This window comes from Lagopus leucura, unplaced genomic scaffold, assembly GCF_019238085.1.
Source record: "Lagopus leucura isolate 7727_CA_CO unplaced genomic scaffold, USGS_WTPT01 Super-Scaffold_73, whole genome shotgun sequence".
Classification (NCBI taxonomy): domain Eukaryota; kingdom Metazoa; phylum Chordata; class Aves; order Galliformes; family Phasianidae; genus Lagopus; species Lagopus leucura.
This window is the reverse complement of record NW_024962252.1, coordinates 59,026,533-59,053,743: the sequence shown is the minus strand read 5'-3', so window position 1 is coordinate 59,053,743 and position 27,211 is coordinate 59,026,533. Positions and strand designations below refer to the sequence as shown.

The window sequence follows — 27,211 nt, the reverse complement described above, 5'->3', positions numbered from 1 at the left end:
CAGTGCTGGTGATTCAGGCCTGCAGAAGCACTGTCCTGCTGAGCTTTGTGCAGCTGGGCACTCTGCAGGCCAACATCATTTACAAGGGTTCACATTTCATACATGAATTATTTTTATTGCATTGTGAGTCTCAGTGCACTCGTAATGACTTTTTATAGTCTTTAATCTTGAAAATTTAGTTTACAAACTATTCAACATGGAATCTAAATTTCTTTCCTCTAGTTTTAACTAGCCCTCTATTCTTCTGGCATTTAATATTGAGATTTATTATTTTTTTTTAAATTGTAGTTTGCTCAAGCAGGCAATTTCTCAGCATGTAGTTTCTGAGGATGGCAATAATTTCTTTTGTTATCTCAAATAATATTTTTGCATTCTGTAATGTTCCCTGTTCAGAAACACCAGAGTATTTTATAAATCTAATTAGCACAGGAATTTTCTTAAAGCAGTTTTAAGGCTGGTAAACAAAGGTAATTTTCCCAGGGTTGCTGAGAGAGCCATTTGGGAATGTAGTCTTCTTCTTCTTCTTCTTCTTCTTTTTTTTTTTTTTTTTTTTTGTTGTTGTTGTTGTTGTTGTTGCTTTGGCTTTTTTCACATGAAAGTCTACAAGTATTAAATCTTCTAAAAAAAAAAAAAAAAAAAAAAAAAAGAAGAAGAATAAATAGCAAAAACAAATGTTCATGTCTGAGGCTTTTTCACCTGGTTTAGGCTTAGTTCCTTTTTTTGCTCAATTTTTTCTTTTTTGCTTGTGACCAAAGAAAGTTTTATTAAAGGAGGTAAGGGGTTTATAAAATATATATATGTTTTCATTGTGTACTTCCTTGACCATAGTTTTATCTGTTCAAGAGTAGTGGATCTTTAGTGTTCTCTTAGTTTTATGTTCTGTGTGGAATATGTACTGAAGGAAGAAGGTATTTTCACGTCTTCTACTGCATTATAATAAATCTGTCTTACCATTTCATGCCTTAAGAAGGGGAAAAAGAAAATAGAACTACAGAGCAAAAAAACCCTAAGCTTCAAAACTATATGAAATGAAGATTATGGGTTTGTTTTTGAAAGTTGAAAATAAATTAGTTCCACATTATTTAATGTTTAGTGTACTCCAGTTGAATACGTACTTCCATTGCCTCGTACATGATTGCTGAACTTGAACTTAATTGCCCAACTTGAACTTAAGTGCTGTGTTAAATTGGGTCCTGAACAAGATGAGAAAAAAATATGGAAAAAGTCTGATCTATTCTATTAGGATGACTTTAAACATATTTTCTTACCTGAGGCTGGCTTGCAGTGTTTTGAAACAGTACAGAAGGAGGACTTGGTTGTTTAAAAAAAACAACTGAGTTTATGTAAAATAAGTAGAGATGATTATATTAAAAGTAGAATTATCTTTAAACTGTCTTCTTGCCCTTTAGCTGTCTTAATAAAATGCTGCTAGTACATCCTTAAGAAGTGAGTCCTTAACGTATGGTGGAATTTGATTATGTTATTGGTGTTCAGTCTCTTGCATATCAGTGTTTCTTAGAGATGAGGAATTTATCATCTTAGAAGGAAGGCTATAATGATACTGTTGATATTTTTTTTATATCCTTCTTTTCTCTTTTTTTTTTTTTTTTTTCCCTTTGTATGGATGTCTGAAGAGTCATATGTGATCTTGATGCCATCAACACCTATCATTCTTTCTTGACTTCTCACCGCTTCTTTTTTTTGATCCTTTTGCATCTATACTTCCAAATGCACGTTTCAGTTGCATCAGTCTTACTGTGTTCATTACAAACCTTCACTATTTTATACTGGAAAAAAGGTCTTTGAGGGGAAGAAAAAAGCCAATAACCCTCTAAACTGTCATCTGTGGCTCCTTTTTTCAGACTGCTTTTTTTTATTATGTATGCACACAGTGATTTGGATGCGTGAAACAATCTTATATAGCAAAACTTTATTGAATCTCAGCATGATTGGTATGGTCTTCCCTGGGGAGAAAAGAAAAAGATAAAAAAAAAAAAAAAAGCACAGTTATGTGAAAAGTATTACGCTGAGAACAGCATTGTAAGTGGCTATGTAGAGCTGTATGAACTAAGGCAAGTTAATTCAAATGTGGTGTGGTGTATACCGATCCAGGCTGAGTGGGGCTTTGAGCAACCTGGTCTAGTGGGAGGTGTCCCTGTCTATAGCAAGGGTGTTGGAACTAGATCATCTTAAAGGCCCTTCCAATCCAAACCATTTTGTGATTCTATAATTGCAAATTTAACATGTGTCTTAAGAGAGCTTCCTTTTAATATCACAGTAAAATCATATTCTGTAGATTTCCAACATCACAAAAGCAGGGCCAGGCTTTACTAATTTAAAGCCAAGATTTTGTTCACTGAAGTCCAGAAAATGGTAACATCTGTGACAAAAACAACAAAAATTGGAAATATGTACAATTATAGTTCGTAATACTCTGCCTTTGATGCTTAGATGAAGTCAAGGGGTAGTCACTTCTATAAATTCAAAAATTCTAATAGGGTTTAACGCTGACATCAAATCAGTTCACAAGGAAATATCTTTTTCTGTGAAATGACTGAACAAATCATGCACCTAGACTGCTACTTTTTGCAAGGGATTCCTTCTAAACCTTTCCTAATGATTGTCCTCCTTTTCTGTTGGCAGTGGTGATTTGTCTGTTGTCTCAAATGTCAGTTAGCCTAAGATAAAGGGAAGACACGAGCTGCAGTTACATAATCTTTTCTTTATCTCTCCTTTCAATACTTCAGGAGTTTTACTTTAAATGTGGAGCACACCCAACAACTGACAGTGAAACATCTGTGGCTTTGAACCTCGTTACTACAAACAGTCGCGGTATCACATGTATAACATGCACGGATATTAGGTGAGTACAATGAACAGTGTCAGAGATTCAGTCTCAGTGCTTCAGCGTACTTATCACTTTCAAAGAGCTTTTTTCTTTTTTTTTCTGTGCACGCTTACCTTTTAAAATGTGTGGGGTTTTTCTTTTTCTTTCTTTTTTTTTTTTTTTCTCCAGTATTGTGGTAGAAAAAGGGCCACTTTCAGATGTATTCATTGCCTTGCCAATATGAATACAGTTTGATACCTTAGTTAAGTTACAGGTGGAAATCTGATTGCTTATGTTCTAGCGCCGGTCTTGAGTGCTTAAGGCGGTCATGTAGGTGTATAGATCTGTGTTTGAGATACAGTGAATGAAATCGTGATTTTGAGGTTGACAAAATATTCCTTCAGAACAAAATATTCCAACAGGAACCTTTTGGTGTCTGTTTTATAAATCGAAGCAAAATTACTGATGGTTCATCTGTTCTCATATTCTTGTTTACTGCAGTTTTAAATACTGTAATCCATCTTACTGTATGGCAATTCAGCACATATATTCAAGAATAACATTGCTCACAAATGCATGATTAAAAATTAATTTCCAAGAAAGACATCTACCACTATTGTGAAGAATTATCTGAAACACATTCATCTACTGATAGGAAATTTGAGGTGGATCCTCAAAACCAATAAGAAAAATGTTATTCATTTTAAATATATTTTAAGTATTTCTGCTGATTCATCTGTATTATGAAAAAGGATAAACTATTTAGAAAAAAATACCTGTAATCTTATAAGATAGCAAGAAGTCTGGATAAATTTGTTAGGGGTATCTTGGGAAAATAAACTGTATTCCTGGACAAAATGTTCCTATTAGAAATATTAGGTTGTTATTTTGATTTTTATCCCAGACCATGTGTAATTATGTTGTTCTTATGTGCTACTGAATTGATAGTAGCTGTTTTGTTGCTGACAATATTTGGTTGACGGATGTGTCTCTTAGTTATAGACTAAACTGTATACTGAAAAGAAGAGCACAGTATCCATCTCATTACATATACATAGGCTTTGTGGAGCTGCTCTGCATCTCTTTAAGAGTCTTGCAAGCACAGTGTGCAGAATTACTTTGTTTATCCTAATGGTTTGGTATGCACCAGTATTAACCTCTCAGTAATTAAAGGCAATATGGAGTTTCCATTCTGAGCCCAGCTTTCTCTTTTTCCAAAGGATCAGAGTGAAGAATTTCAGTCATAAATGTGTTTACTTAGGCTTGAGAGCTGGTTACAATTATTTCAATCAAATTTGAAATGGATATGTTGACATTCCTCTGAGTTGGTGTATTCAGTACAGAACTATTCACTCATAATAATGAATTCTTAATTTCTTTCCCTGTTTTGTGACAAAACCCCAAAGGAAACAAAGAGTTTAGACTTAATTGTCTCAGTTTTCTTGGCTGAATTATTCCAAGGACTATTTGGCTTCCTAAACTTTACTTGTTTATGTATTTATGTATTAGTTTATTTATTCAAAGCATGTTAATTCTCATTTATTTAAATAAAGGCATCAAATAACTATAGAAACCTCAGTTTCAGAATAGAATTCTAGCTCAGCACAAAATTATGGAGCATTCATTTGCAGATAAGCTTGTGGGATTTATACACCGAACAGGGAAGGAAGAAGTTTTTCTATTGGCCTCACGCTGTGTTGTAAGGAAGAGATGGCAGATAGTGTAGGATACAGCTAGTCTGTAGGCTGCTTCTCATCAGTCTCCAAAAATTAACAGGAATGTGCTTCCATCATAGTATGTCTTGTAGGACATGGAATGAATTGTTGGCAGGTGACACTGAAATCTGTAATCCCAGGAATGAAGGAATGAGCAGAAGAGTCCTTCAACAGCCTTTTTTTCTTTTTTCTTTTTTCTTTTTTTTTTTTTTTTTTTCAGTTGTATTAAGGTATTTTTTATGTATTAAAGTATTAATAAATTTATGTAAGCAGAATTCAACTCTTCACTTCCTGGAGCAGTAGGCATAGATTTCCTCTTTCATTTGTCAAGAGATGTAGTGAAATAATAATGAGGCTATTCTGTCGTCTTATATACTTAACAAGATTTTAAGGGCGTTCTCCTGCACACCTCCTCATCTCCTCTTGACTGCAAGCAGGTCTGTTGTACTGGCCAGTGGAACTGGAAAAAATGAAATCAACAGGCATTAGAGAATATTATTTCAGATCCTCCTCTCTTTTTTGGTTAATTGACTTGGTTGTACCTTGACTGCCTCAGTGAAGATAGCACCCTTACTTACATTAGAATGTATACTGATGAAAACTGTAAAATGATGGCCAAAATAGAGAATTGATGGAAGGAACAGTTGAACTCTGTAGTGATTCATATGGTGTGTCTTCTGGAAAGAGTTATTCTGAACGCATCCTCTGTGGTGTATGTTGGTCACTAAAAAAGTACTATTTGATAAAACAGATTCTCATCTACCAAATACTATTTTTCAACATAGTCACCACCATTAGCTATGCATTTTCAACAGTGTTGAACATAAGCCTGCATGCCTTGCTCATAGAAAATCTGCATAACTGTCCAGAATGTGGCTCATTTTTCATGTCACTGTCACCACTGCTGAAATGAACCACCCACTGCTTCACTGTGGTCACATCCGCTGTTTGTTCTCCATAAATCTTCAGTCAGTGTCAGTGAATGTTAATGGGTGTCATTTTTCTGCATGGAGGAATTCAGTGACACACTTTTGCTTCCTACACACTTCCATCTCAGACGCCGTTTTGTCAGACTGCCCTTCTGCTGCCATTAGTCACACAGCAACAACATGTAACAGAATACTGTTGGGAAGGTGCAGCCTCTACCACCACCATCTCCCTCTGACATTGTAGGCCAATATAATAGCATAGGAGGCATTACTTTCAGAGCAGCCCCCTTAGTTACAGAACTGTCTCCAAACAGCGATTTGTCTTGAATTGCTAACTCAAAATTTCACTGCAAAGGTGCAAAATAACCTACTTAAAAGCAGTAATTTCACGTGTCCATTTGAACAGTTCCCTTATTGCAAGCCAGAGCCCAAGTATGACTAATGCTAAACAAAAGAGAGCTTGATCCCAAGGCAAATGATTTTGAGATTTCCTACACGGTAATCTGATAAATGTCTTTGTCACAGGCATGTTGACAAAACCTTGATGCTGAAATCTGAGGTCTCATTGCTAAAACTAGATCATAGTATCATAGAATCACAGAGTGGCCTGGGTTGAAAAGGACCATAATGATCATCTAGTTTCAACCCCCCTGTTATGTGCAAGGTCAGCAACCACTAGTTCAGGCACTAGATCTGCAATTAAAGTATACTTTTTATTGCAGTGGCAAGTTGGCATGGAAAAGGGTTATTCATGTCCGAGTATTCCCTATGTAGGGTTCAGGAAGCATCAAAAGACGTTACTGAACATTGTGAATGTTTTATACTAAAACTTAAGCTTCACGGTGTAATTCCCATTGGGAATTCATTCCCATTGCCCCCATTGCATCCCATGGTGTTGGGAGGTGGGATGGGGACTCGTTCCTATTTCCAGGACTTGTGTGGTGGAGTGCTGTGCAAAGGTCATTCTGTGTACTTGGGCTATGTATGAAATCTCTGCTCAGATTTTTTGAGTTTCTAATTCTTTAATCTTATGTTCTTCAGACACGTATGTAACTCAAAGATATATAAATACATATATCTTTTTCACTTTATGTAAGCGTATAGGTCTCCGTATTCTTGATGTTGATCTCTATAAAATACTTCTATGCAGCTGAAAAATGCCAACACTGCTATACTAGTAAAATATACTTTCATCATTTTATAGCATTGAGCTGGAACATTAACAATTACTTTTTATTAGCTCTGCTACACACTCACAAAAAAAGGATTTTGTGGCTGTTCTTCATAATACATTTTTCTTCCTTTTTCTGAAAAAAAAGTTGAAACAAGAAAAGATGATAACGATGTGTTATTTTTTTGTATTTCTTAAATATTACTGTTTCTAGCAAGATATCTCAAATATTGTGTTCAGTTTTGGGTCCTTCACAAGAAGGAGGATTTTGAGTTACTCAAGCATTTACAATGAAGAGCAACAAGGCTGATGAAAACTAGATTTATGAGGAATGACCAGTGGAATTAGTGTTTTTTAGTCTGCAGAAGAGGAGGCTGATGGGAGACCTCATCACTGTCTATAAGTACTTCAAAGGAGGTTGCAGGAAGTTATTCTTTTCTCAGATGACAAGTGATAAGATGTGAATGTGTGGTTTCAAGCTGTGCCACAGGAGGTTTTGATTGGGTATTAGGAAGAGTTTCTTCATGGACAGGATGGTCATGCATTGGAATGGGCTGTCCATGGAAGTGGTGGAGTCCCACCCTTGGAGAGATGTGAACATTGCGCTGAGGAGAACAGTTTAGTGGTGGATTGCATGGCTCAGGTTGATGGTTGAATTTGATGATCTTGAAGGTCTTTTCCAAACTAGATGATTCTACAGTTCTCACTTTTTCTCTGGTGGCTTACATACATTTATCATGGACATTCTACCACACATGGAACAGTTAAGCTCCAAGATGCTCAGTGCAGTATGTCTGATTGTAGTGAGGTCTGCAGAGCTCATAAAAATCTTATTTAAGGAAGTACTGTATGGTATATAGAAAAACATACAGTTCAAAGTAATATTTAAGCCTATTACCAATTTTTACTCTCCAGCTTACATTAGGCACACATTGTGTTTGGCCTGGCTTTATATTTGTTATGAATATTTTCATGTAGCTCTGATGAACAATGAAATATTCATTCATGATTCATTCTTGATGAAGAATGAAATATTTCAGAGCCAAACACGTTTGGAGGTTTCTATTAAATCTGTAGACCATATAGTGTATTCCATATACTGTAATGCCTTCCAATGCTTTCTGCTTGTCTACAACAGAGTTAGCATGAACTGGCAACATTTATGCGTTTCTTTCTACAGCATTCAAGGTGATACATTGCTATTTTATTCTTTGAAGAAGCTCCTAATAAATTGAGCAAATGGCTGGAAGTTGAAACAAATGCTAAAACTGTTCAATACTCAAAGGGGGATTTGCTTTTCTCAACTGTTTCTAGAAGTAACATCAAAAGGGGTTAGGAGTACCCCCTGGGTACCCATAAATCAGGTTCAGGAATAACAGTGTTAAGCAGTGTAAAAATAAAACGTGCAGTACAGAAGTGCCTCACGTCATCTTTCACAAACTAGATAGAGAATAATTCCTAAAGGCATCATTATTTTTAGCTTTCAAGAGATATAGATAAATATAAAAGATATGTAGGGCTTGCTGTCCTTTAGTAGCTAGAATCCTCCAGAAGGAAAAGTATTTGCTTTTGGGTTGATCAAAAGATTTTATCCAGTAAATTCCTACTTTATAATCTTCAGAAGAAAAAAAAAAAAGTTATTTTTATTTAGACAATAGAATCTTGTAATTTGTTTTTCTGCTATTCAGACTTCTTAATGCTGCAGTTGAAGGAGGAGCTTGATTTTGCCAATGGTAAGAATTAGAAGTGTATGTTCAAAATGTTATTTAAGGGTAACTGCAATTTAAGAGCTTTGTCATAATTATTTTCAGCCAAGTCAGTTCAGTCTCTGATAACACTAAACTCCATGGCAGGAGACTATTGGAGAAGGTCAGTATTTGGGGGGGAAACCTCAAAGGGGAAGTGCTACAGGAAGGGATGTTAGGAATTCAGTAGACTATTGTCTTTGTCTTGAGTCAGTAAAGAATGAATGACTCTGCATGTCTTTAGGGATAACTGGTAATCTTGTTCTGTTGGGACTGCTTTCATCCTTCAAAGCCTTTAACTAGCTCCTAATCAGCAGTCTTTTTTTCTTTTTAGTTATAATCTGTGGGTTTTTGTTTTGTTTTGTTTTTGTTTGTTTGTTTTTTAATGAATAAAAAAATACAACTAAGGGTTTTTTTTGTTTGTTTGTTTTTGTTTTTGTTTTTCCTCCCCTATTCTGCAGTTGATTAAGGGACTGGAATGCATCTCCAATAAGGAAAGGATGAATGAGCATCTTAGCTTAGTGATGTAAGGAATCAGGGATTTTGTCAATGTACATAAATGCCTGAAGGGAGTATACAATGAAGACATAGCCAGGCTCTTTTTAATGGTGTCCAGTGATGGGACAAGAGGCAGTGGATATAAACTGGAACACAAGATGTTTCATCCTAACATCACAAAGCACTTTTTTACTGTGCAGGTGACCAAGTACCAGAACACATTGCCCAAAGAGGCTGTGGAGTCTCCTTAAAGATCTTCAAAAGCAGCCAGGACACTGTCCTGTAGAACTTGTGCTAGGTGAGCCTGCTCGAGGAGAGGGTTAGAGCAGTTGGCCTTTGGAGGTCCTTTTCCTACCTCAGTCTATGGTTCTATGATGTAGAAAGTGTACCTAGTTAGCTATTAACCATGACATTCTTTCCCATTTTGCCTAATAATGCTGTATGTTGCTTTGAGGTCAAACATTTCTTCTACTGCAGTTTAAACATTTTTTTAGAAACTCATGAAATTATTTGCCTTACCTTTCTTTCATTCTGGATGCCATCTAGATTTCAAAAGAAAAAAGAAAAAGAGACTACTAGAAGAGAAATGTACTAGTGAATGTGACAGAAAAACGTGTAACTCAATATCCAAAAGCTTTAATATATAAATAATCCTACAAACCTTACTGTCAGGATTGAATCAGAAGTTGCAGTTGAAGAGCTTTGTCGGGGGTCAATTCTGATGCAATTTGAACAGATTTTTACAAGGGCCCTTCTGTTCCCCTTCAAGACTGCAGGCTGTGTCCATTAAAATATATTTTCAATGAGATATTTTTTAGTAAACTAAATAACACCTTATTCTGGTCTTTCAATTACTATTTTCTCTTTGTTTCTGGGGGATTGGAACCTAGAATTATCATTTAGCTATTATAATCCATGCAAGTTATTACGTCTCATTAAGTCTATACTTAGCTCATCCTTTTAAAAGTATGTTGTTCCTCTCTGTGGCCTGTTCTGATAATGCAATCCCCCTCCAAATCTCTGCCTGCTATGTTCTGTTGTCATTATGTATTTTGAGTTGTTCCAAGAGAAGTGAGAAAAGATTATGTTAAGAATTAAATCTACTTTGTCTAAGTATTATGACCATCAGGGACAATGTCTACTGCTTTCTCTTCTAAGAAATTAATGGGATTTCTAAAGAATCACTTAAAGTAAGTAATTAATCAAATAGCAAACTAAGAACTGTTACTAATTGGTTTAGGGCTTTTTTTTTTTTTTTTTTTTTTTCTTTTTTTCCCAACAAAGCAGCCTGTAGAATACCAATTTTTACAGTTGTAATTTTTGAGTTCTGGCATAAGCAATGCCATGCAGAGAAAACATTTCACTGCCAGTTTTGTTGGTATTTTGAAATGTGAACAAAGTCTGTAAATGGCAGTAAGTAACCTTCATTTCACATATTGCGGGTTTTAGACTCAAACATTTGTATCATGGGCTTCTTCATTTCACATACTGTGGGTTTTAGACTCAAACATTTGTATCATGGGCTTCTGGAACATGGACGTTTTGCATGAAATTGAGCTGCCTTAACCCCTCTGTAGAATTGTAGCCGCTATTACATAGCTACCCCTTATGGCACTGACAGGACAGCTTACTGATTTGCCTCCGGATCTGTTGTGATCTTCACTGCAACTTCATCTCAGTGAGACAGCTTCTAGCTTCTAAGGATTTCTGAAGTTGAGAATAGATTGGCAAAGCTATTGTACAGTTATATTATACTCATCCTTTACTGGCAGCAGATAAGTTAGTAGGATGTTATTCAACCTCTCATCTCCTTTATCAAATAGCAAGCATGTACTTTTTTTCTGTCCATCCATGAGAACAAATGCTGCCTACTTTCTCCTATTTTTGGTGCAGAACAGTGCAGTTTACAGGAAGTAGAGGAAGGGAGTTTCTTGACTAGTAGCTGATTTTTTACACTTATTTGTATATTTGTGAATAAAGATATATCCGACCTGTGGCATGCTTACATGATTTTAAGCAACTACTAAGAGTTGCTAAGAATTTTTGAGGTAGTTTGTAGTAGGAGGCAATGCAACAGTAGTTACAGGTATATTTATTTCTAATGTAAATTGATTTCAGTAATGTGCATCTTTGTGTTTATATTAGATGCAATACATCTCATCAATTTTTAGTTTTCATTTTAAGTTTCACCTGGAACCTGCAGATTGTAGAATGAGTAGACTCTTGTGTTGTTGCATCTTCTCTGCCATTCTTAGTTCTGGCATGAGGAATGCAATGAGCTTTCTCTTTTGCTGATTTTTTTGTATTTGAATGCATTTTGCAGGACAGGCTTAATAGCTAAATTAAACTCAATGATTTTGATTAATTTAATTTTCTTAATTGAAAGTGGCACATGTCAAGTATCCAGTTTCTCCACATGCAAAATTTGGTGGACCTTCCAAAATACTGTGAGAAAGCAGGACTACTTAACATTTTTCATTTATTGATCACGTCTAAGATGATGTCTATAATTTTTGTGCAAGAGCGGCATGTTTAAATATGAATGTTAGATTTTATTTGAAATATATAAGAAAAACATAGTAGCAGATTTTTGTAAAATGTTGTTTGAAGAGACATTTTGAGATTTGCAAGCCCACAGTGTGTCTTTCCTCTCATAAATGTTAGCAAGTTCAGATGTTTGTGAATTTCTTTTCCTTCTATTTAAAAACAATTCCTACACACAGAAAATTATTTTTTATTTTATTTTTTTTGGCTCTGGTATGTTCTGCTCCAGGGCTGGGCTTTTGTGACAGTTGAGTATTATCACTGCCTGATAGCTGTACTATGAGAAACAACATTGGAGGTCACAGTCCAGTTGTGTTTGGCCAGATATCCATATTTCAAAAGCTCACCATCACAGGGGATAATAATCTTGGCAGAAACCTGAGGGTCTGTATGAACAAGGTGAATAAATTGCAGAGGGTTCGTTCCCTTCAGGTTGGAGCTTAAGAATTCTGGAAAGGCTTTGTGGAGTAAACTTAGCTATTGTTGTCTCATGAGTGGCCTTTCCATTTGGCTAGTCTGAGAGCTGTTGAGACATCGCCTTCTAATGATTCTGACTTTATTTTATGATATTTTTAAAATAAGCAACAATAAGGAATTGAGTGTGAATATGTGACAGCTGAAGAAAATTGTACAAAATAAAGTGTGACAGTAAGAAAGCTACCCTTTAAAAAAAAAAGTTACTGCTTTAATGTTTTTAATTAATTGACATTTAGTATCTAACATGGGATGTATCATTAATGAATCATTGATAGAAGATGGGGGATGTAATTTGGAAACAGTTAAATACAGAGAAGTGGAGAACTGACATGACTGCTGCATAAAAATTGTTTAAATCCACTTCACGTATACTGTGTGTGTGTGTATGTATATATATGTACAAGTACATATATATATATGTGCCATTAATATGAATGGAACATTAAATCAGGCCTTTTATAGTTGCATATATTAATTAATTTTAAAAACAAAACAATTTCATGAAGAATTTTGCTCTGCTTTCCCTTCTATTTACAAGTATATGTTGTCCACAATATATTGGGATAATATATATATATATATATATATATATAAACACATATATAAAATATAAGAGGTTGTATGTAACCTCCTGTTAGATCCCTGAGAGACAGTCCACAGTATCAAATGAGGAGTGTCTTTATTGATACATCTTTCCAACTTTTCCAGCTATCATGCTTTCTCAGGCAATCGTCACCTATTTGATAGTGGAATTACTCTGTACTGATTGACTCCACAGCAGCAAAAGAAGCAAAAGCAGAAAATTGCATTCATTTTCTGCTTAACTTAAATAATTTATCATGGATAAGAAAGAATTGTGGAATGAATGTCTTGAATACCAGCTAATTTTTTACACTTACGCATAAATTTGTATGTACAAGTATATGTGACTAGTAAGTGCCTTCCATTAGGACAAATGAAGAGGAGATACTGACAGCTTGGTGAACTGAAAAAGAGGTGGTGTGTTTTATAGACTGTTACTGAAGGAGAAGTAAATATATATATATATATATATATATGTGTGTGTGTGTGTATATATATATATATATGCAAATTTCTTAGCAGTCCTACAAAGGGTATTTAAACATTATGAATGCTTAGTCTTTTGAACTCTAACGTTCAGAAGATGATTTTGTAAGGCAATTATTTAACATGGAAGAAACAGCTATAAATATAATTATGATAAATTCAAAAAGAGTTCAAAATTTGTTAGTGATTAGGCTGATAATTGAAAAAACCTTTTAGGCTGCTCTGCCTTGGATGAAATCTACAAGCATTAGATATATGCAGTAATAAATATTCTGCTTATTCAACTTTGTAGTGCTCTGTATAGGGGGGAAAAAAAGGTAACATGAACTTTTGCTATCTGATATAGTTCATTTTTATTTGGTTGTTTTTTTGTCATACAATTATAGGGAAATTACTGATTATTATTATAAATTGCAGTATTGTCAAAAACTTGTTATTGTAATGTGGCAAAAAAACAGGCAAGAAGTGCTTGCAGAAGACATGGATGGCATTTAGAGATATGAGAAATAGAGAAATACGTGAAACCCAACAGCAAAAAATGAAATATTTACATGGCAGAGTAATTTGCAGAAATTTGCAGAAACCAAAAAATGGAAGTAGCATTATCAAGCAAAAGTACCAGGATATAATTTATCTAATGAAAGACTGAAGGACTATTTATTAGGTAGAGGACTTGTTTTACTATGTAGTGAACTTTATTAAATGTCTCTTGACATCTCATAGATTCCCTTAATGATTTAGTATTGAACAGTAACTATTGTCCTAAGTAATGTCATTAATATTCATTCAGTTCCGTAGTGTAACAGCTCAGTAGATTGTTACCAGATTCCATAAAAGCCTAGTTTGAATAAACATTACAGGATAAGTACATTACATGAAAGTTGGTGGCAAGTGAATATATAATGCTTTCCAGACCTGTCTGGATTAACAAAATTTTGTTTGGGAGAACAAGGAGGGACTGAGAAATGTGTTGTGAAAAAAATATGTTCACTTGTTTATGTATAAGGAGTGAGCAAACTTCTTGTTTTATTTCGCTATAAACATGCTGCCGTGTCAGACTGCCCCTCTGCTGCCATCTGCCACACAGCGATGACATGTAACAGAATGCTGGTGGGAAGGTTCAGCCTCTTCTGCTGTACCACCAGCATCTGCCTCTGACATCGTAGGCCAACATAATAAACTAATATAGGAGGCATTACTTTCAGAGCAGCCTTCATATTTCAGGCACATTACATTTTAAAATTTATACACTTTTTTTTCTGCTTATTATGCTATTTTTATTTCCCTTGGCAGAAGACAGATTTGGTACATATGGGAAAAAAAAAGAATAGGAACTGGAGAGTATTCTCTTGGCATGAGAATACCATTTTCCAAATTCAAATTACATTTCTTTTTCTTCTTGTTGTGATGATAGCAGCAATAAAACGAACAGTCTGACCTCTTCCCATAAAGTACGTTCTCTGTGTTCACATTAAACATTAGTCAACATTATACAAGCAGCCAGCAAACCAAGGGCCAGCCTCTTCGGGTATAGTGTACAGAAAAGCTGACTGCACCTAGAGATGTTACCTCTGTGAATCTGGGCAGCTTGCTCTTGCAAACATACAACAGTGATGCCAACATTGAGCTGTACTCTTCAGCAAATCAGTGCCTTTGCTCCAAAAAGAGCATCCAAAATCGCTGCATTGTATTTTCTAACAAAATAAGTTACTTATTTACTTTTGGTATATATTCCTCACAAGAAATCAAACTATGTCCTGATCAGAAAGCACATGGTGTTGAGAAAGAAAGCTGAGTGTGATTCAGACTGGTTATGTTAAGGTAAAACTGCTTCAGAAAGTAATTCATTCAGTCCAATGCATTCTCATTTAATCTTGTGTTTAAAGTAAAATACCAGTGAAAGGGAACAGAAAAAATGTTTCAAAGACTTCACCAAGGTTTCAAAAAATGTTTTTGTCTTGCATTTCAAAAATATCCATGCATTTAGCTAAAATAGTTGTTATAGTTTTGTGTGGGCGTGTTTGTGCATGTATTCATTTTATCTTTTTCATCTCTTTTTAATGTATTTAAAATAATCATGTTTAAAAAGACTCATTTTAAAAATAATTAAAACCACTTCAGTAGGTATTAAATGATTTTTCTTAAAAACTTGTATTTCTTTACTGGCTTTGAAGCTGTAAGCATAATGTTGCCTAGGAGCAGAAGAATTTTGTACTTCTGTGCATGCAGTCTAACTCCACATGTTCATGGTCTATAAGGGCTGTTACAGAATAGTCAGGATATTGCTGTTGAATGAACAGGTACCTGGCAGATTCTGCAGGTGTGAAGATCAAAATTTTCAAGCTGCTGCTTAGGAAAACAGGTTATCTCCTTATTATTATTATTATCTATGTGATCTCAGTCATTCTAGTAGTCTTCTTGCATTGGGACCATGCATCTCTTTTTTTTTTTTTTTTTTTCCTCTGCTGAAATTTTTGGACTCCCTCCTCTGAATAGCTGTCCAGGGGAAATTCAATAATCAGTGTTAGGAATTACAAATAAGGATGGTATTAACAGTCATTTAAAGCTCCATTCCAGCAGTGAAACTTACTTATTTGAGTCATTCTTGGGAGAGAACTGGTCCTTAAATAATATAAAACTATAATATAAATAATAAATAATTATATATAATGATAATATGTATAATAATAATAAAAATATAAAACTATGTATCTCTTCTATTCTTTCTTTAACTTTGTGATCTATTTTTATTTTCACTGTTTGCATTATTGTATTTATTTGTCAGGCATATCTCTTTAGGAAAAAGAAAGCCAGGAAAGCAATTTCTTCATAATTTTTTTCTTGAATGGGATATTTTGTCCCCTCTTTTTATTAAGAGTATAAATATTCCATGGTTTTTCTAAAACCTTTCTTCTCTCATCAAAACTTTGCTTTTGAAAATTGAATTCAGTACTGTTTACCCGCATTCTGATTCCTCATAGTTCACTAAGGTTCACTTAAAGTGTAATTTCTTGGTCACCGGGATTCTAATGGGAAAAACTATTCCCAAGGTAGGTGCACTTTCTCTTACCTCTTCAGCATTTTCTGCTTTCATGTAGAGACAGTGATAGGGGTTGTTTGCACCTTAGGTACCTCTCCTTTGAGCCTCTAGACACATTCTGTAAACAGTTTTGTGAGCATCTTTTCGTGACGTCAATAGGATAAATGTTTGCAGGTTTGGATTTCTGTAATAGACTTCAGCTTATTGTTTTCACATTAACAGAATTATTTATTTTTCCAGAAGTAAATATCTTCTACATCTGCACAGTCTCTGTTGCTTTCAGCTGTGACCTTGAGAACTGATTAACAAGATTGTACTGTAAAGGACACAAGGCTTCACATAAAGCAGTGAAGCATATACAGGCCCTTGAGGGGTACTTAGAGTATCTCATAGACTCTAATGGTCATTCCTTTCTCTTTAATGCTATTAGGTGATTCTGGCTTATAGCAATCTGTAGCACTTTTCTCTTTATTTGATTTCCATGCTGGAGATTTTATAAATTATCCTATTACAACTCATCTTCTATGTTTTAAAGACAAAGTGCTCTACATGTCTGGTATGCTTAGCATCTTCTCCAGCACTTCAGATATTTGGGTATGTTTTATAGCTTTTATAATGTCATAAACTTTGACATAGTTAGAAGACGAAAGTTAAGGGGAGTTATTAAGAACTAAGCTTGGAAACTGATTAGTGCTTGTGAAAAGCATACAGAATGATCTAGGTACAGGATGCTAATGGCAGAGAAAGCACATATACATTGGCATATCTTCCATTGTGATGCAATAATTTTTAGATGCAGAATCTAATACTCATTGTTTTCCCCCTGACCAATCAAATCTCAGTAAGTATTTTTGGCATCATTTGCAGAGCTTTTGATGAAAATTAGAAAATTCCAAAGCCTGTTTTTTCACAAGTGCCAAAGAGAATTAAATTAAGTCTCTGGTGTGCCTGCTTGGTAATACAGGCACAGGGATTGTCTCTAAGTCCATGTGCTGCATACACATAAGTTGGGCAGTGCTTCAGTAGGCTTCCATTCAGTATGAGATGTTCAGATTGGATACATAAGCAACAGAAAAATGTGACCTGATGCTATCTGAAAGGCCTCAAAGAGTTCCTTAGTCAGAGGCAGAAAAATGCATTTGAGATTGGCAGGGATTGCTGGAGCTATCTGGCCAAACCCCTGCTCAAGCAAGGCCACTCAGAGCAGGGCACCCAGACTCAAGTGCAGGCAGCTTTTGAAGAAGAAGGGACATCGCTACAGCCTCTTTAGGAAATCTTTGCCAGTGCTCCATCACCCGTGTAACAACACAACTGCGCACTACTGGCTAACATTCAACTTGTTGTACCCCAGGATCCCATGTCCTTTTCTGCAAAGCCATTTTCCAGCTGGGAAATTCCTCAGCACATACTGATTGGTGCCTTGGGTTATTCATTCTCAGGGGCAGGAATTCTCTGTGCTTGGGTTTCATGAGGTCCCTGTCAGCCCATTTCTCTAGACTGTCCCGGTCACTCTGAGTGGCAGCGTGATCCACTGGTATATATTATGTTCAAATATAAATACTTATTTAAAAATATATTGAGGTACAAGTTCAAAGTTATGCAAGAGCTTGATAATATCTAGTTAGCTGTATTCAGTTAGCTTTATTATCAGAAGAGTAGCTGTTTTAACGCTATTCCTTACTTTGGCTTTAGGATCTTGTTTCTTTCTCAAATTGAAGAGTACTGTTTTAAAATAATTTGCTACGTGCATAAAGTGGTACATTTACTGTTATTTATTGGCATTGGCAAGCTGTGAAAATCTTGTTCCAAAATTAACTTTCGTTATTTAGTGGCTTGTAAATTATTCTGCTTTGGACTTTCTAATTTTCTGCATTTGTGTTTGAATTATGTTTTGCTTAATGGAGCACCACCTCCTAGAAATCTGAGCAATTTAAAGTAACGATTTAAAGCATTCTACACATCCCTCTAAGTCTTGCTGTCAATTTTTGGTACTTGAACTCCTATTATGAAGTAGGTAAGTAAGGAAGTAAGCTTTTTTTTTTTTAGTTTAAGAAATTGGTAGAATTCTAAAAGACTATTGAAAAAGTAGTAAATAGGTCATAGGAAGTGATGCTGGCTTCTTTCCCCACGCATCCATTTTGTACTCCTTGCAGTTAAGAAATCAGATATTTCTATAGATTTTCTGACTTAAGGTATTTAAATGTTCCTGGAGCTAGAAAGAATATGAGGAAAATACAGAAATGAGCTCAGTGTCTTAGAAGTGTTCTGCAACTATGAGAGATGTTTGCTTCATGTGCCACTGTGGCAATGTAGCCACTCCTCTATGTCTGCTCTGGTTGTAGTGTATTTTCCTGTCCCAGGAAAAAGAACAGAAATTGAATCCGCTGAGAAATCATTTTTGTTTCTCTGGTTAACTAATGTGAGTGTTGATTGTAAGAGCAGAGAATATAAAGTTTCCTGGTAGAGTTGATGTTTTGCTGGCAGTGGCTTCTATGGTTGTTTGATGTCTCTCGGAACATCCAGGCATATGCTGTTGTAAATCATATCTGGTGGTTGATAAGGAGTTGAAACTGCTTTTAACGTACTGTGTCTGAATAATCCCATTAAATCAATCAGATTTAAGTGTAGATATGTATGTTTTGCTCAATTAGCCTGAGTTCATTCCATCTAATCTTTCCGCTTTTCCTGAATTCTGTTGTTATATCCAAAAAGCAGTAATGTAATGTCTTCCCACTAATTTGTTTGAGGTGAGATTTAGTTTTTTTAATCCCAGGAAGTAGAGTCAATAATGAATATTCAGATTTATTTATTTGTGTGTGAGAATAAGACTGAAAAGCTTTGAAGTCATGAGAACCAGAGTATTGCTAAAAAGGGCTCTTTCCTTTACCACTTGCCATTTTTTTCTGATAGTCTGCTATTCTGCATACATACATTCTTCATTTGACCATTCATAAAGGCTTTCTAACTTCATTTTGGGGGAGGTACTCACACTTTTTGTTTGTGCCTCATCAGAGCTGCTTAATTTCCAGAAAATGTATTATAAACTTTTGCAGTTCAAATGGTGTTTATCTAATTATTGAAGCATTGACATTAGCATGTGTTAAGAATATTTCTGATGAAACAATCTTTTCTCACAGCATGGTTGACCAATCAAAAGAGCCTACAAAATGCGTCACAGGGAAGTGAGCATTCCTCCCAGAAGTGACATACTGATACTGTGTTCACATTCCTTCCCCTTTAGTTGATTTGTTCTCTTCTAAGTATAAAGAAGTTATTTCCTCCTGTTCTGCAAAGTTGATGAGATTTTATTAACCTTGTGGAGAAGCCAGAAGGGTATGTGGCAACCCTTTGAAGTCACTTCTTTCCCCATTCCTTTTCTCTTCCCAGCTATGTCTGCCAGATTCTACAAAGAATTTTAAACCTATTTTTTAGACTGTAAAACCAAAGAAGGGGGAAAGAAAAATAGAGAGAAGGCTAAACATTTGATCAGTCAAGAATGTGCCAGACATTTTTAATGCCAGCAAGAATTTTTATTTCATTTTTCATTTTAAAACAAAAAAAATCTTTGATTAGAAGAACTGAAGTAATGAATCATGTAGTGAAGATTTTCTTTTTTATTCCAGCATTATGTGGATTGGTCATTACTATATTGTTCAAAATTTTAAATTACCAGTGTTGAATTGATATTTGTCCTTTGGGCAAAGTATGCCATGAAAATTGTGATCTCAAAACAAAGTTTTCCTCTTAGGATTTACTGACATCTGTCTTGTTGTTTCCCAGTGTGCGAAAGTGAAAAGTATCACATAGTAAATATGACCTGTCATCAGTTATTTTTTTTAAGTTGCAGTTTTAATATTACATTTCACAGTTCCTTTAGCTGCTGGCTTTGGCTTTTTTTACCATACACATAATGAGATGTTGATGAAAGAGCGATTACGCAAAGCTCAGAGTATTCACTTTTAAACATGTTAATAGTGGCAAAATACTTCACCAGAAGAACAATTCACAGTGGGGTATTTTTCAGTTCTCCATTACTAATTGAAATTTTCAGCAATATTGGAGAACCCAGGTATGCCTGGAGATCTGCAGCTGCTTGCAATTTCTTTAGGGACTTTTCTGACTTCTCTTGTGACCTCCGAGTGACTCAGTCTTAACATAGTGCTGAATGATGCTGGATGCAGTCAGGAGTTTGAACATTTTGTATGGGTTGCCAGACACTTTAATATCACACTCTAAATACCCTGATTGATGTTTTCATTTCTTCCTGTTTTTTTTTTTTTTTTTTTTTTTTTTTAATTGAGAAATGTGATGCTCTTCAGTTTGGTTTACTGAAGCCAGATAATCCCTCCGTGTGCTGAGAGAAATACAGGAAAGTTTGCTTGCTTGCCTTCTAGCAGTGGGACTTGCAATGAGAAAATTGAAACAGCCTGCCTGTTCTTAAATACAGGGCCTTGAAAATTGTTAATTTTCCATGTGCAAAGCTGGTTGGTGCTTTTAGAGAGCTTTGTAGGTGTAAGTGCAACTAGAGAAGTTGTATGGATGGTTGCAGTACCTTTACTATTTGTTTGTATTTTATTGAAACATCCTTGCTGTTTTGCTCAGTAGCATAAAATTGGCATGACTGCCCTGAATCAGCTAACAGAACTAGATTACTGCCTGCAGTTTGTTGGGAGCAGTAAGCAAGCAGCAAGCAGCAAGCAGCACAGACAATGATATGGTGCTTACTCAGATTCTGAAAAAGTTGTGGCATTTTCATGTAGCAGTTGTCACAATTACTATTACTTCTCTGAGGACAGAAATCTTCGGTCACAAGTTATTAAATAAAGCATCTGTGGACCAGGGTGCAAATAAATGTGTTTTTGTTTCTGTCCTTAAAAGACCCAAGGATATTTTTCCCCAGTGCGACTGGGTATTAAACACCAATTTTTCAGGTGAGGATATTAACTACTTCCCATATGTACAGTTTTGATTCTGGGGCTGAGATCTAATGCTGAGAGTTTTTCATTTTGTTCTTTCTGTAAAAAGAAATTGATCTAGTTGGCATTTTTATATATTTTACAAGGAATTAATTAGAAAATATTCGTCTTAAAAACTTGCGATGTTTGGTCAAAATCAATTGCAGTTCAGGGAAGCAGACAGAAGTTAAGCTGGTCCAGCATCCTTGTGCATGCCAAGACGAAGGATTTTAAAGCCAGTGGAAAGATTACATTTTCATATTTTATTTCTTATACACAATTTACAGTTCATGGATCCAGTGCTGAGCAACCTGAAGAAAAATAAATCTGTTGTTCAGTTATTAAATTGTTTCTGAACATACATCAATAGTCAAAATCTATTATTTCTGGTAACAGAATGTTACAATGACAGTATCTAATGAATAAATTTGTTTGATTTGTTGAGCAAATTAAAAAAAAAAAGATTGATTTTTAATAAATAATTCATTTTTAGTTACTTTATAATGCAAAAGGGCAACTGTATTATGTGACCTCATTCTTTAGAGTGACACGGCTAATCCCGATGAGATGTTTGAAGCGATGATTCATTTCTATATAAATGTGTGTCCATTTTGCCTCTGCAGATCTGTAAGATGTGCTACTGTACATGTGTTGTGGGTATGGAGTTAATGTGCTAGAGACTCAGCACAGACTTCCAGGTAGAACGTGCTTCTGTATCAATATTTTAGTGTGGGAAATGGAAAATCTGATTCCTAGTTCAAGACTCATTTAGATTTCATATTGCCTTTGAGTCTTAGAACTACAGCATTGCCTTCAAGTCAGTAGTGTCAAAGTATTTTATTAGGCTGTTATATTAATGCCACCTTTGAAAATGTGTTTAGTGACTGAAATTATTGCTGATAATCTGACAGCTGCTATTTGAACAGCATTAATTCCCAACTCTTCTCTGTTGTAGGAAATTTACAGTGGCTTCTGGATAGCAATGGTACAATTTTTACCCAAACTTTCTGATTATTTTTTTTTTTTTTTTTTTTTTTACTTTGACCAGTTATACAAGGTGGCAGACAAAATGTTTTTATCTTCTGCTGACCACTGTTGTTCTCATGTGCTGTTTGATGGGGAGGCGGTCCTCCTTGTCACACCAGCAGATTTACTCGGGTCAGTCTGCCTCACTCAGCTGATGCAGAAACAAAGAGTTTAGCGTGGGCCGAGGTCTGTAACACTTTCAGTAAGCCTGTTTGAGATTTTTATTGATTTAGAATCAAACCTTTATACTTTTTCCTCTGTATAAGCAACTATATATTCTGACCTTGGCCTTCAGTTTTGGAATCCGTGCAACATGCAAAAAACTGAATCGTATCTATAAAACTGGCTTTGACACAGCAACTTCTAAAACAAGTCATGCCACCAGCTGCATTTTCTAAGACTCCTCTATAGAAGGGCTGGCAGAGACCACTCAGATCGGAATAAAATCGTAACTGAATGACTGCATTTCTCTTTTTAACTCATATTTTTCCCCTGTTTCTACTGAATTATGTTAGAATGTACTCTTTCAGTGCTAAATTTCAGATCTCCATAACAGCTTTTATTCCAGACATGCTGTTTTCCTTAACTTGTTTCACTCTTTTGAGATTCTTGGTGCTTTGTTCCGTGTGCCTGTTCACTCCCTCTGTGCCATGTTCTCTCCAGCTCATTCTACCTTGAAACTCCTGACTTAATTTCTTTTGGGATTTGCATTTCTTTTTGTTTTGTTTTCCAGTGCCCCAGAGCTGCAGCATATTTGTTTTTGATTGGCAACTTTCAGTTTTGTTTGTTTGATTTAAATAATGCAATTAGAAAGAGTTGTGGAGTGCAATATTTTATGTGCTGATTTTATGAGCATAGCTTTATTACTGCCATGATTTTGAATGGCAATGACATGAATTTTCTGTGCTGGGTGAGTTATTAAAAACTTCTCAACTTTCATCTCCAGAATGATTTTTTTTTTTTTCTTATTCTATTTTACTAAATGTCTTTTATTGATGCCTTCTAGGTAAAGAGATAATTTCATGGGAACTTCTGAAAAAACATTTTTGTGGCTGAAGCTTTGCTTACTTTGCGACCTACATATATATTTTGACAATCAAGAATGCTTCATGACTATTGAAATGCTTTTGCCTTTCAGGAGAATAAAATAAATAATTCACAAAGCATTCTTTAACCAAATACCAAGAGAAAGAGATATTGAAAATGGAGGGAATCAAATACAAAGCTGATATTCTCATAGCTCTTGGGTACTGCTTAGTAGAGTGGGTGATGCTTGACAAGGTATCACCAAAAGTAAAACTGAAGTAGATTGATCCTCCTGATCATAATTACAGCCAGATTGGTGCAAGTGACAGAATTGCACCCCTTAATGTGTGGCCATTTTTTATATCTCAAATTTGACCTTTCCATAATGCCACACACCCTAAGCTTAATTATATCTTTCTCAGAAAATGAGGAGAATGGAACGGTTTAGGTTAACCAGGTTATGTTTTCACTGTGAGATTGTTCTGTGAGAAACCCTGTGAGATTTGTCTCGGTTAAATGATGTTTGTGAGCAGGGCTTGTAGAAAGTCCCATTGAAGATTAATTATATTCTATGTCTTTGTAGGTTTCATCTCTGAGGATTTTTTCATTGTTTATCCAATATGTGAATGTATTCCATTTTACCTAATTATTTCTTAGTTATATGCTCTTTGAGCGTGTTGAATAATTTATTTTTTGTATGCTTTAAAACTCCGGTAATTTAAAAACACTGTTTTTTTCTGCTCAATACTTAATGTTGAACCATCTTAGAATGTAGGGAACCAACGTTAAGCAGATTACTGAGTAAGGTATTTTCTAAAAGATGGGTTTTTTTTTTTCTACAATCAAACTGTTGGAAAAAGTGTTTGATGTTGGACTTCAGAGTGTTTTCCAGCCTGTGTCTATCTGAAGTAGAAAATATTTTGTTTCAGCGAACCAAAACAGTGTGTAATTTAAACATCTCCCAACATAATTTGCCTGGTGATAGTTGGTGATTCTCAGTGCCGTTTTCTGAACAGTAGACATGTTTCCTTTTTAAACTAATGGTTTTCATCTTTTTCATCTCTCATTTAACTCTCTTTCTCTGGGCTGGATTGACATATTTTTATTTATTATCATCCTAGATTTGTTTTCTCCATATATTTGACTCACTTGTTTCTCTCTATTTTGGGTAAAACTTAAATTGCTTGCAGTGATTGGAACTCTGAGAAGCAGAATGCTTTGACACTAGAATTAACCCCAGTTATGTTTTTTTTGCTGTATCCACCTCTGTTTACTGTGAGTGTGTGTAAATTATGTCCGCATGAATCGGCATCATTTAGAAACTCTACACAAGCTAAAATCTGACTTCAAGGCTGCAGGGAAAATAAATTGACAAAAAAAGAATTGTTCGTGTTTCTTTTTTGAGGCCCACAGGAATGTTTTATTTCTCTCCAGTACCTTCTAGGAAGCTGTGGGCAATCTGGCTTCTATTCTTTTTTTTTTTTTTTTCTTTAAATGGATCTTTTTCTACCCAGTTTTCATTTGAAATTCATCGCAGAGACTGAGCATTCATTTGAAAAAAAATTAATTTACTACCAAAATTAAAGTCACCATGTGTTCTTTCCTGAACTGTGTTCTGTTCTTTACTGCTTCCAAGTTACTGCACTGTTTCTCTAAGTATTTCATAGTTGATACTTGTAAGTGCTAGTTAATGACTCTGAAAGCTCAGTTCTGTGTTAATTTTACATGAGACATGCAACCAAAAGCTTTAGCTTTATGCTGAAGTAATGAATACCAAGAGCTTTAATCTCTCTGTGAGTCTGTGGGAAAGTACTATGTGCAATGAGAGAAAGTAGGAAATAGAAAATGGAGGTTGAATCATGATGAATATAATTGAATTATCGGTGTCCTTTGGGAATGGGGTAGTTGCTTTGGATAGATTATCTGTCACATGGGAACATTCAAAGGAAAAGCAAATACAATAGCTTTGCTGTGGCCTGAACAAACCTTTTTTTCTGAGGTTATCCAATACATATAATGAACAAACAATAGATCTTTTTCAGTCTGTTTAGTTGTAGTGTTCCAAGATAAAAAGAAGTTGCAATTTTTAAGGTGTTTGAGCTGAATGTGTGTACTTTTATTTTAGTAGACAGCAGAGGTTTGAATGGACATGGAAACAAAGATGTGTTATATCTCTCTAATTGTTTATTTGTGTTTTTTTTTTCTTTTTTCATTTTTTTAATTACATGTCACAGCAATGCCTAATCCTTGCCCTTTCTACAAACCAGACACCTGGATTGTTTGTTGTGTTTTTTTTTTTTTTTAATACTTGATGTATATTTAGATATCAGCAGATTAATTCCCAGTCTTACTCAATGTCTTAGCATAAGAAATAGTATTATCCCACAGAAATGTTACCTATCACCTGCATTTTAGAACTTTGTGCCCTTTGTGCCTTACTTCAGTTATTGGTTTCTTGCTAATGTATTGTGAGCCTTAAAAAAAAAAAAAAAAATTCATAGCTTATGATATCACTGTATTTTTTGTCCTTACTGCTCAAAAATACTGTCAGATATGTGTTCTTCTGGATACTCACAGTCATACTGCAGTTCATGATCATTCTGTGATGTTATGTTCCCTCCATAAGCATATTCTTTGTGCAGTGAGACAAGGTCACTGACTAAGGAACATTGCTGATATCAACAGTGCCTGCATAATAAATAATAAACATCATTTCTGTGTTACTCTCTGGTGCCTTTGGGCATGGCATCCCATGCCCAAAGTTGTTGGGCATGGGCATCCCATTAACACAGCAATAAATGTAAGCATTTACCTTTCCTATATCAAGGAAAAATGTTTGAACTTTTTATTAGGGAGCCTGATTTGGCTATGAAGAGAGATTCTCTGTACGCTATCCAGTATTCTTCAGTCCCTTCCTGTCAATATCTGCTCAGTCCTCAAATCCTGAACCCCTATAAATTGTGACTGGCATCATCCACGGCAAGAAGGAACACCCTATTTTGCAGAAACATTTCCAGATTGTGTTAGAGTCCTGCTTGTTGCAATAGAATGGATCCATGCTGAAATTTTCAAAAAGGAAAAGTAAAATGGGGAGACAGAAAGCCCTATCTACATGATGAAAAAAGAAATAGGAAAAGCACTAAATTGATTTAATTTAAAAGCTGATTAAATTCTTTTTCTCTGAGTCTATGCTTGCGTCTATTCAAAAGCCTGTAAGATGCTTCACCATGCTTAGTTTAAACTCTCTTTATTGCTTTTCGTGACAGGTAGGTTTGCTGACCAATGTAGAACGCCCCTGGGGTGGAACAGATGTGTATCTTGTACATTTGGTTAGACTTCCTCTGCCCCTTTCTTAAGCAATCATTTACTGTTATTTATGATGGAAGCAATAACGCATTAACAAAACGTAAGTAACTCAGATTAATCAGCTGCTTTGCAGTCAGACACTTCCTTCATTCCCTGGGGTTTCTATCAGCAAATTGTAGTAATGATGCTGATTTGCACAGTGCTATTGTTTCAGCTGTAAATACCTGAATTGATTACCCAGGAGCCCCAGTCTCAGTGTAGCATTGTTTTGCTTTGTTCTTTATTATGTTAGGTATCCTGCGTAGCAGGGGTCCTGTAACCACAGCCGAGTCACCTTGGGACTTCGAGCATGGTAATCTAAATGAATTCTTTGTTGCTGTAAATTACAAACAGAACAACAGGAGCCTGCTTCCACTTCCATAAATATGTATACTTTCCCTGCCAATGAAATTATGGTGAGCGATAGATCAAAGTGAATTAGTACCTGTCAAACAAATTTGATAGGTCATTTTGTACTTTAATTTTATTCCTTTTTCTCAGTATTGTGACACAATAACAAAATCAACCGTTCTGCTCTCCTTATAGCAAAGTCTGTGGTCCACACTGAATTTTGCTTTCATAAAATGATGCATTGACAAATGAAAGATGCCTCTACAAGGATCAGCCTGATATACCGCATCTGGTTTGGGTGTAAAGTGAGCCCAGCAGTGACATGCACTGGTACATGATGATGTATGAACTCTGGCTTCTGATGTGCATCTGTAACAGTCTCACCTGCATAACAGAAAGTGTCTGATCTCTGCTAGCCCTTGAGATAGGACTGCAGCTTTATTAATATTTTTTTTCCATTTTTGCTTCCTGTCATACAAATTGTTAGATCTTTT

The 27,211-nt window shown here is 35.3% G+C and overlaps 1 protein-coding gene across 1 annotated transcript in view; it reads left to right on the top strand.

Moving 5' to 3' along the window:
• The window catches only part of PRKN (parkin RBR E3 ubiquitin protein ligase), a 678,907-nt gene that overhangs the window by 326,411 nt on the left and 325,285 nt on the right, over nt 1-27,211 (top strand). Inside the window, exon 6 of the mRNA XM_042894398.1 lies at nt 2,748-2,863. Coding sequence (XP_042750332.1) covers nt 2,748-2,863 — 116 coding nt within the window. The remainder of the gene's footprint in view (nt 1-2,747; nt 2,864-27,211) is intronic.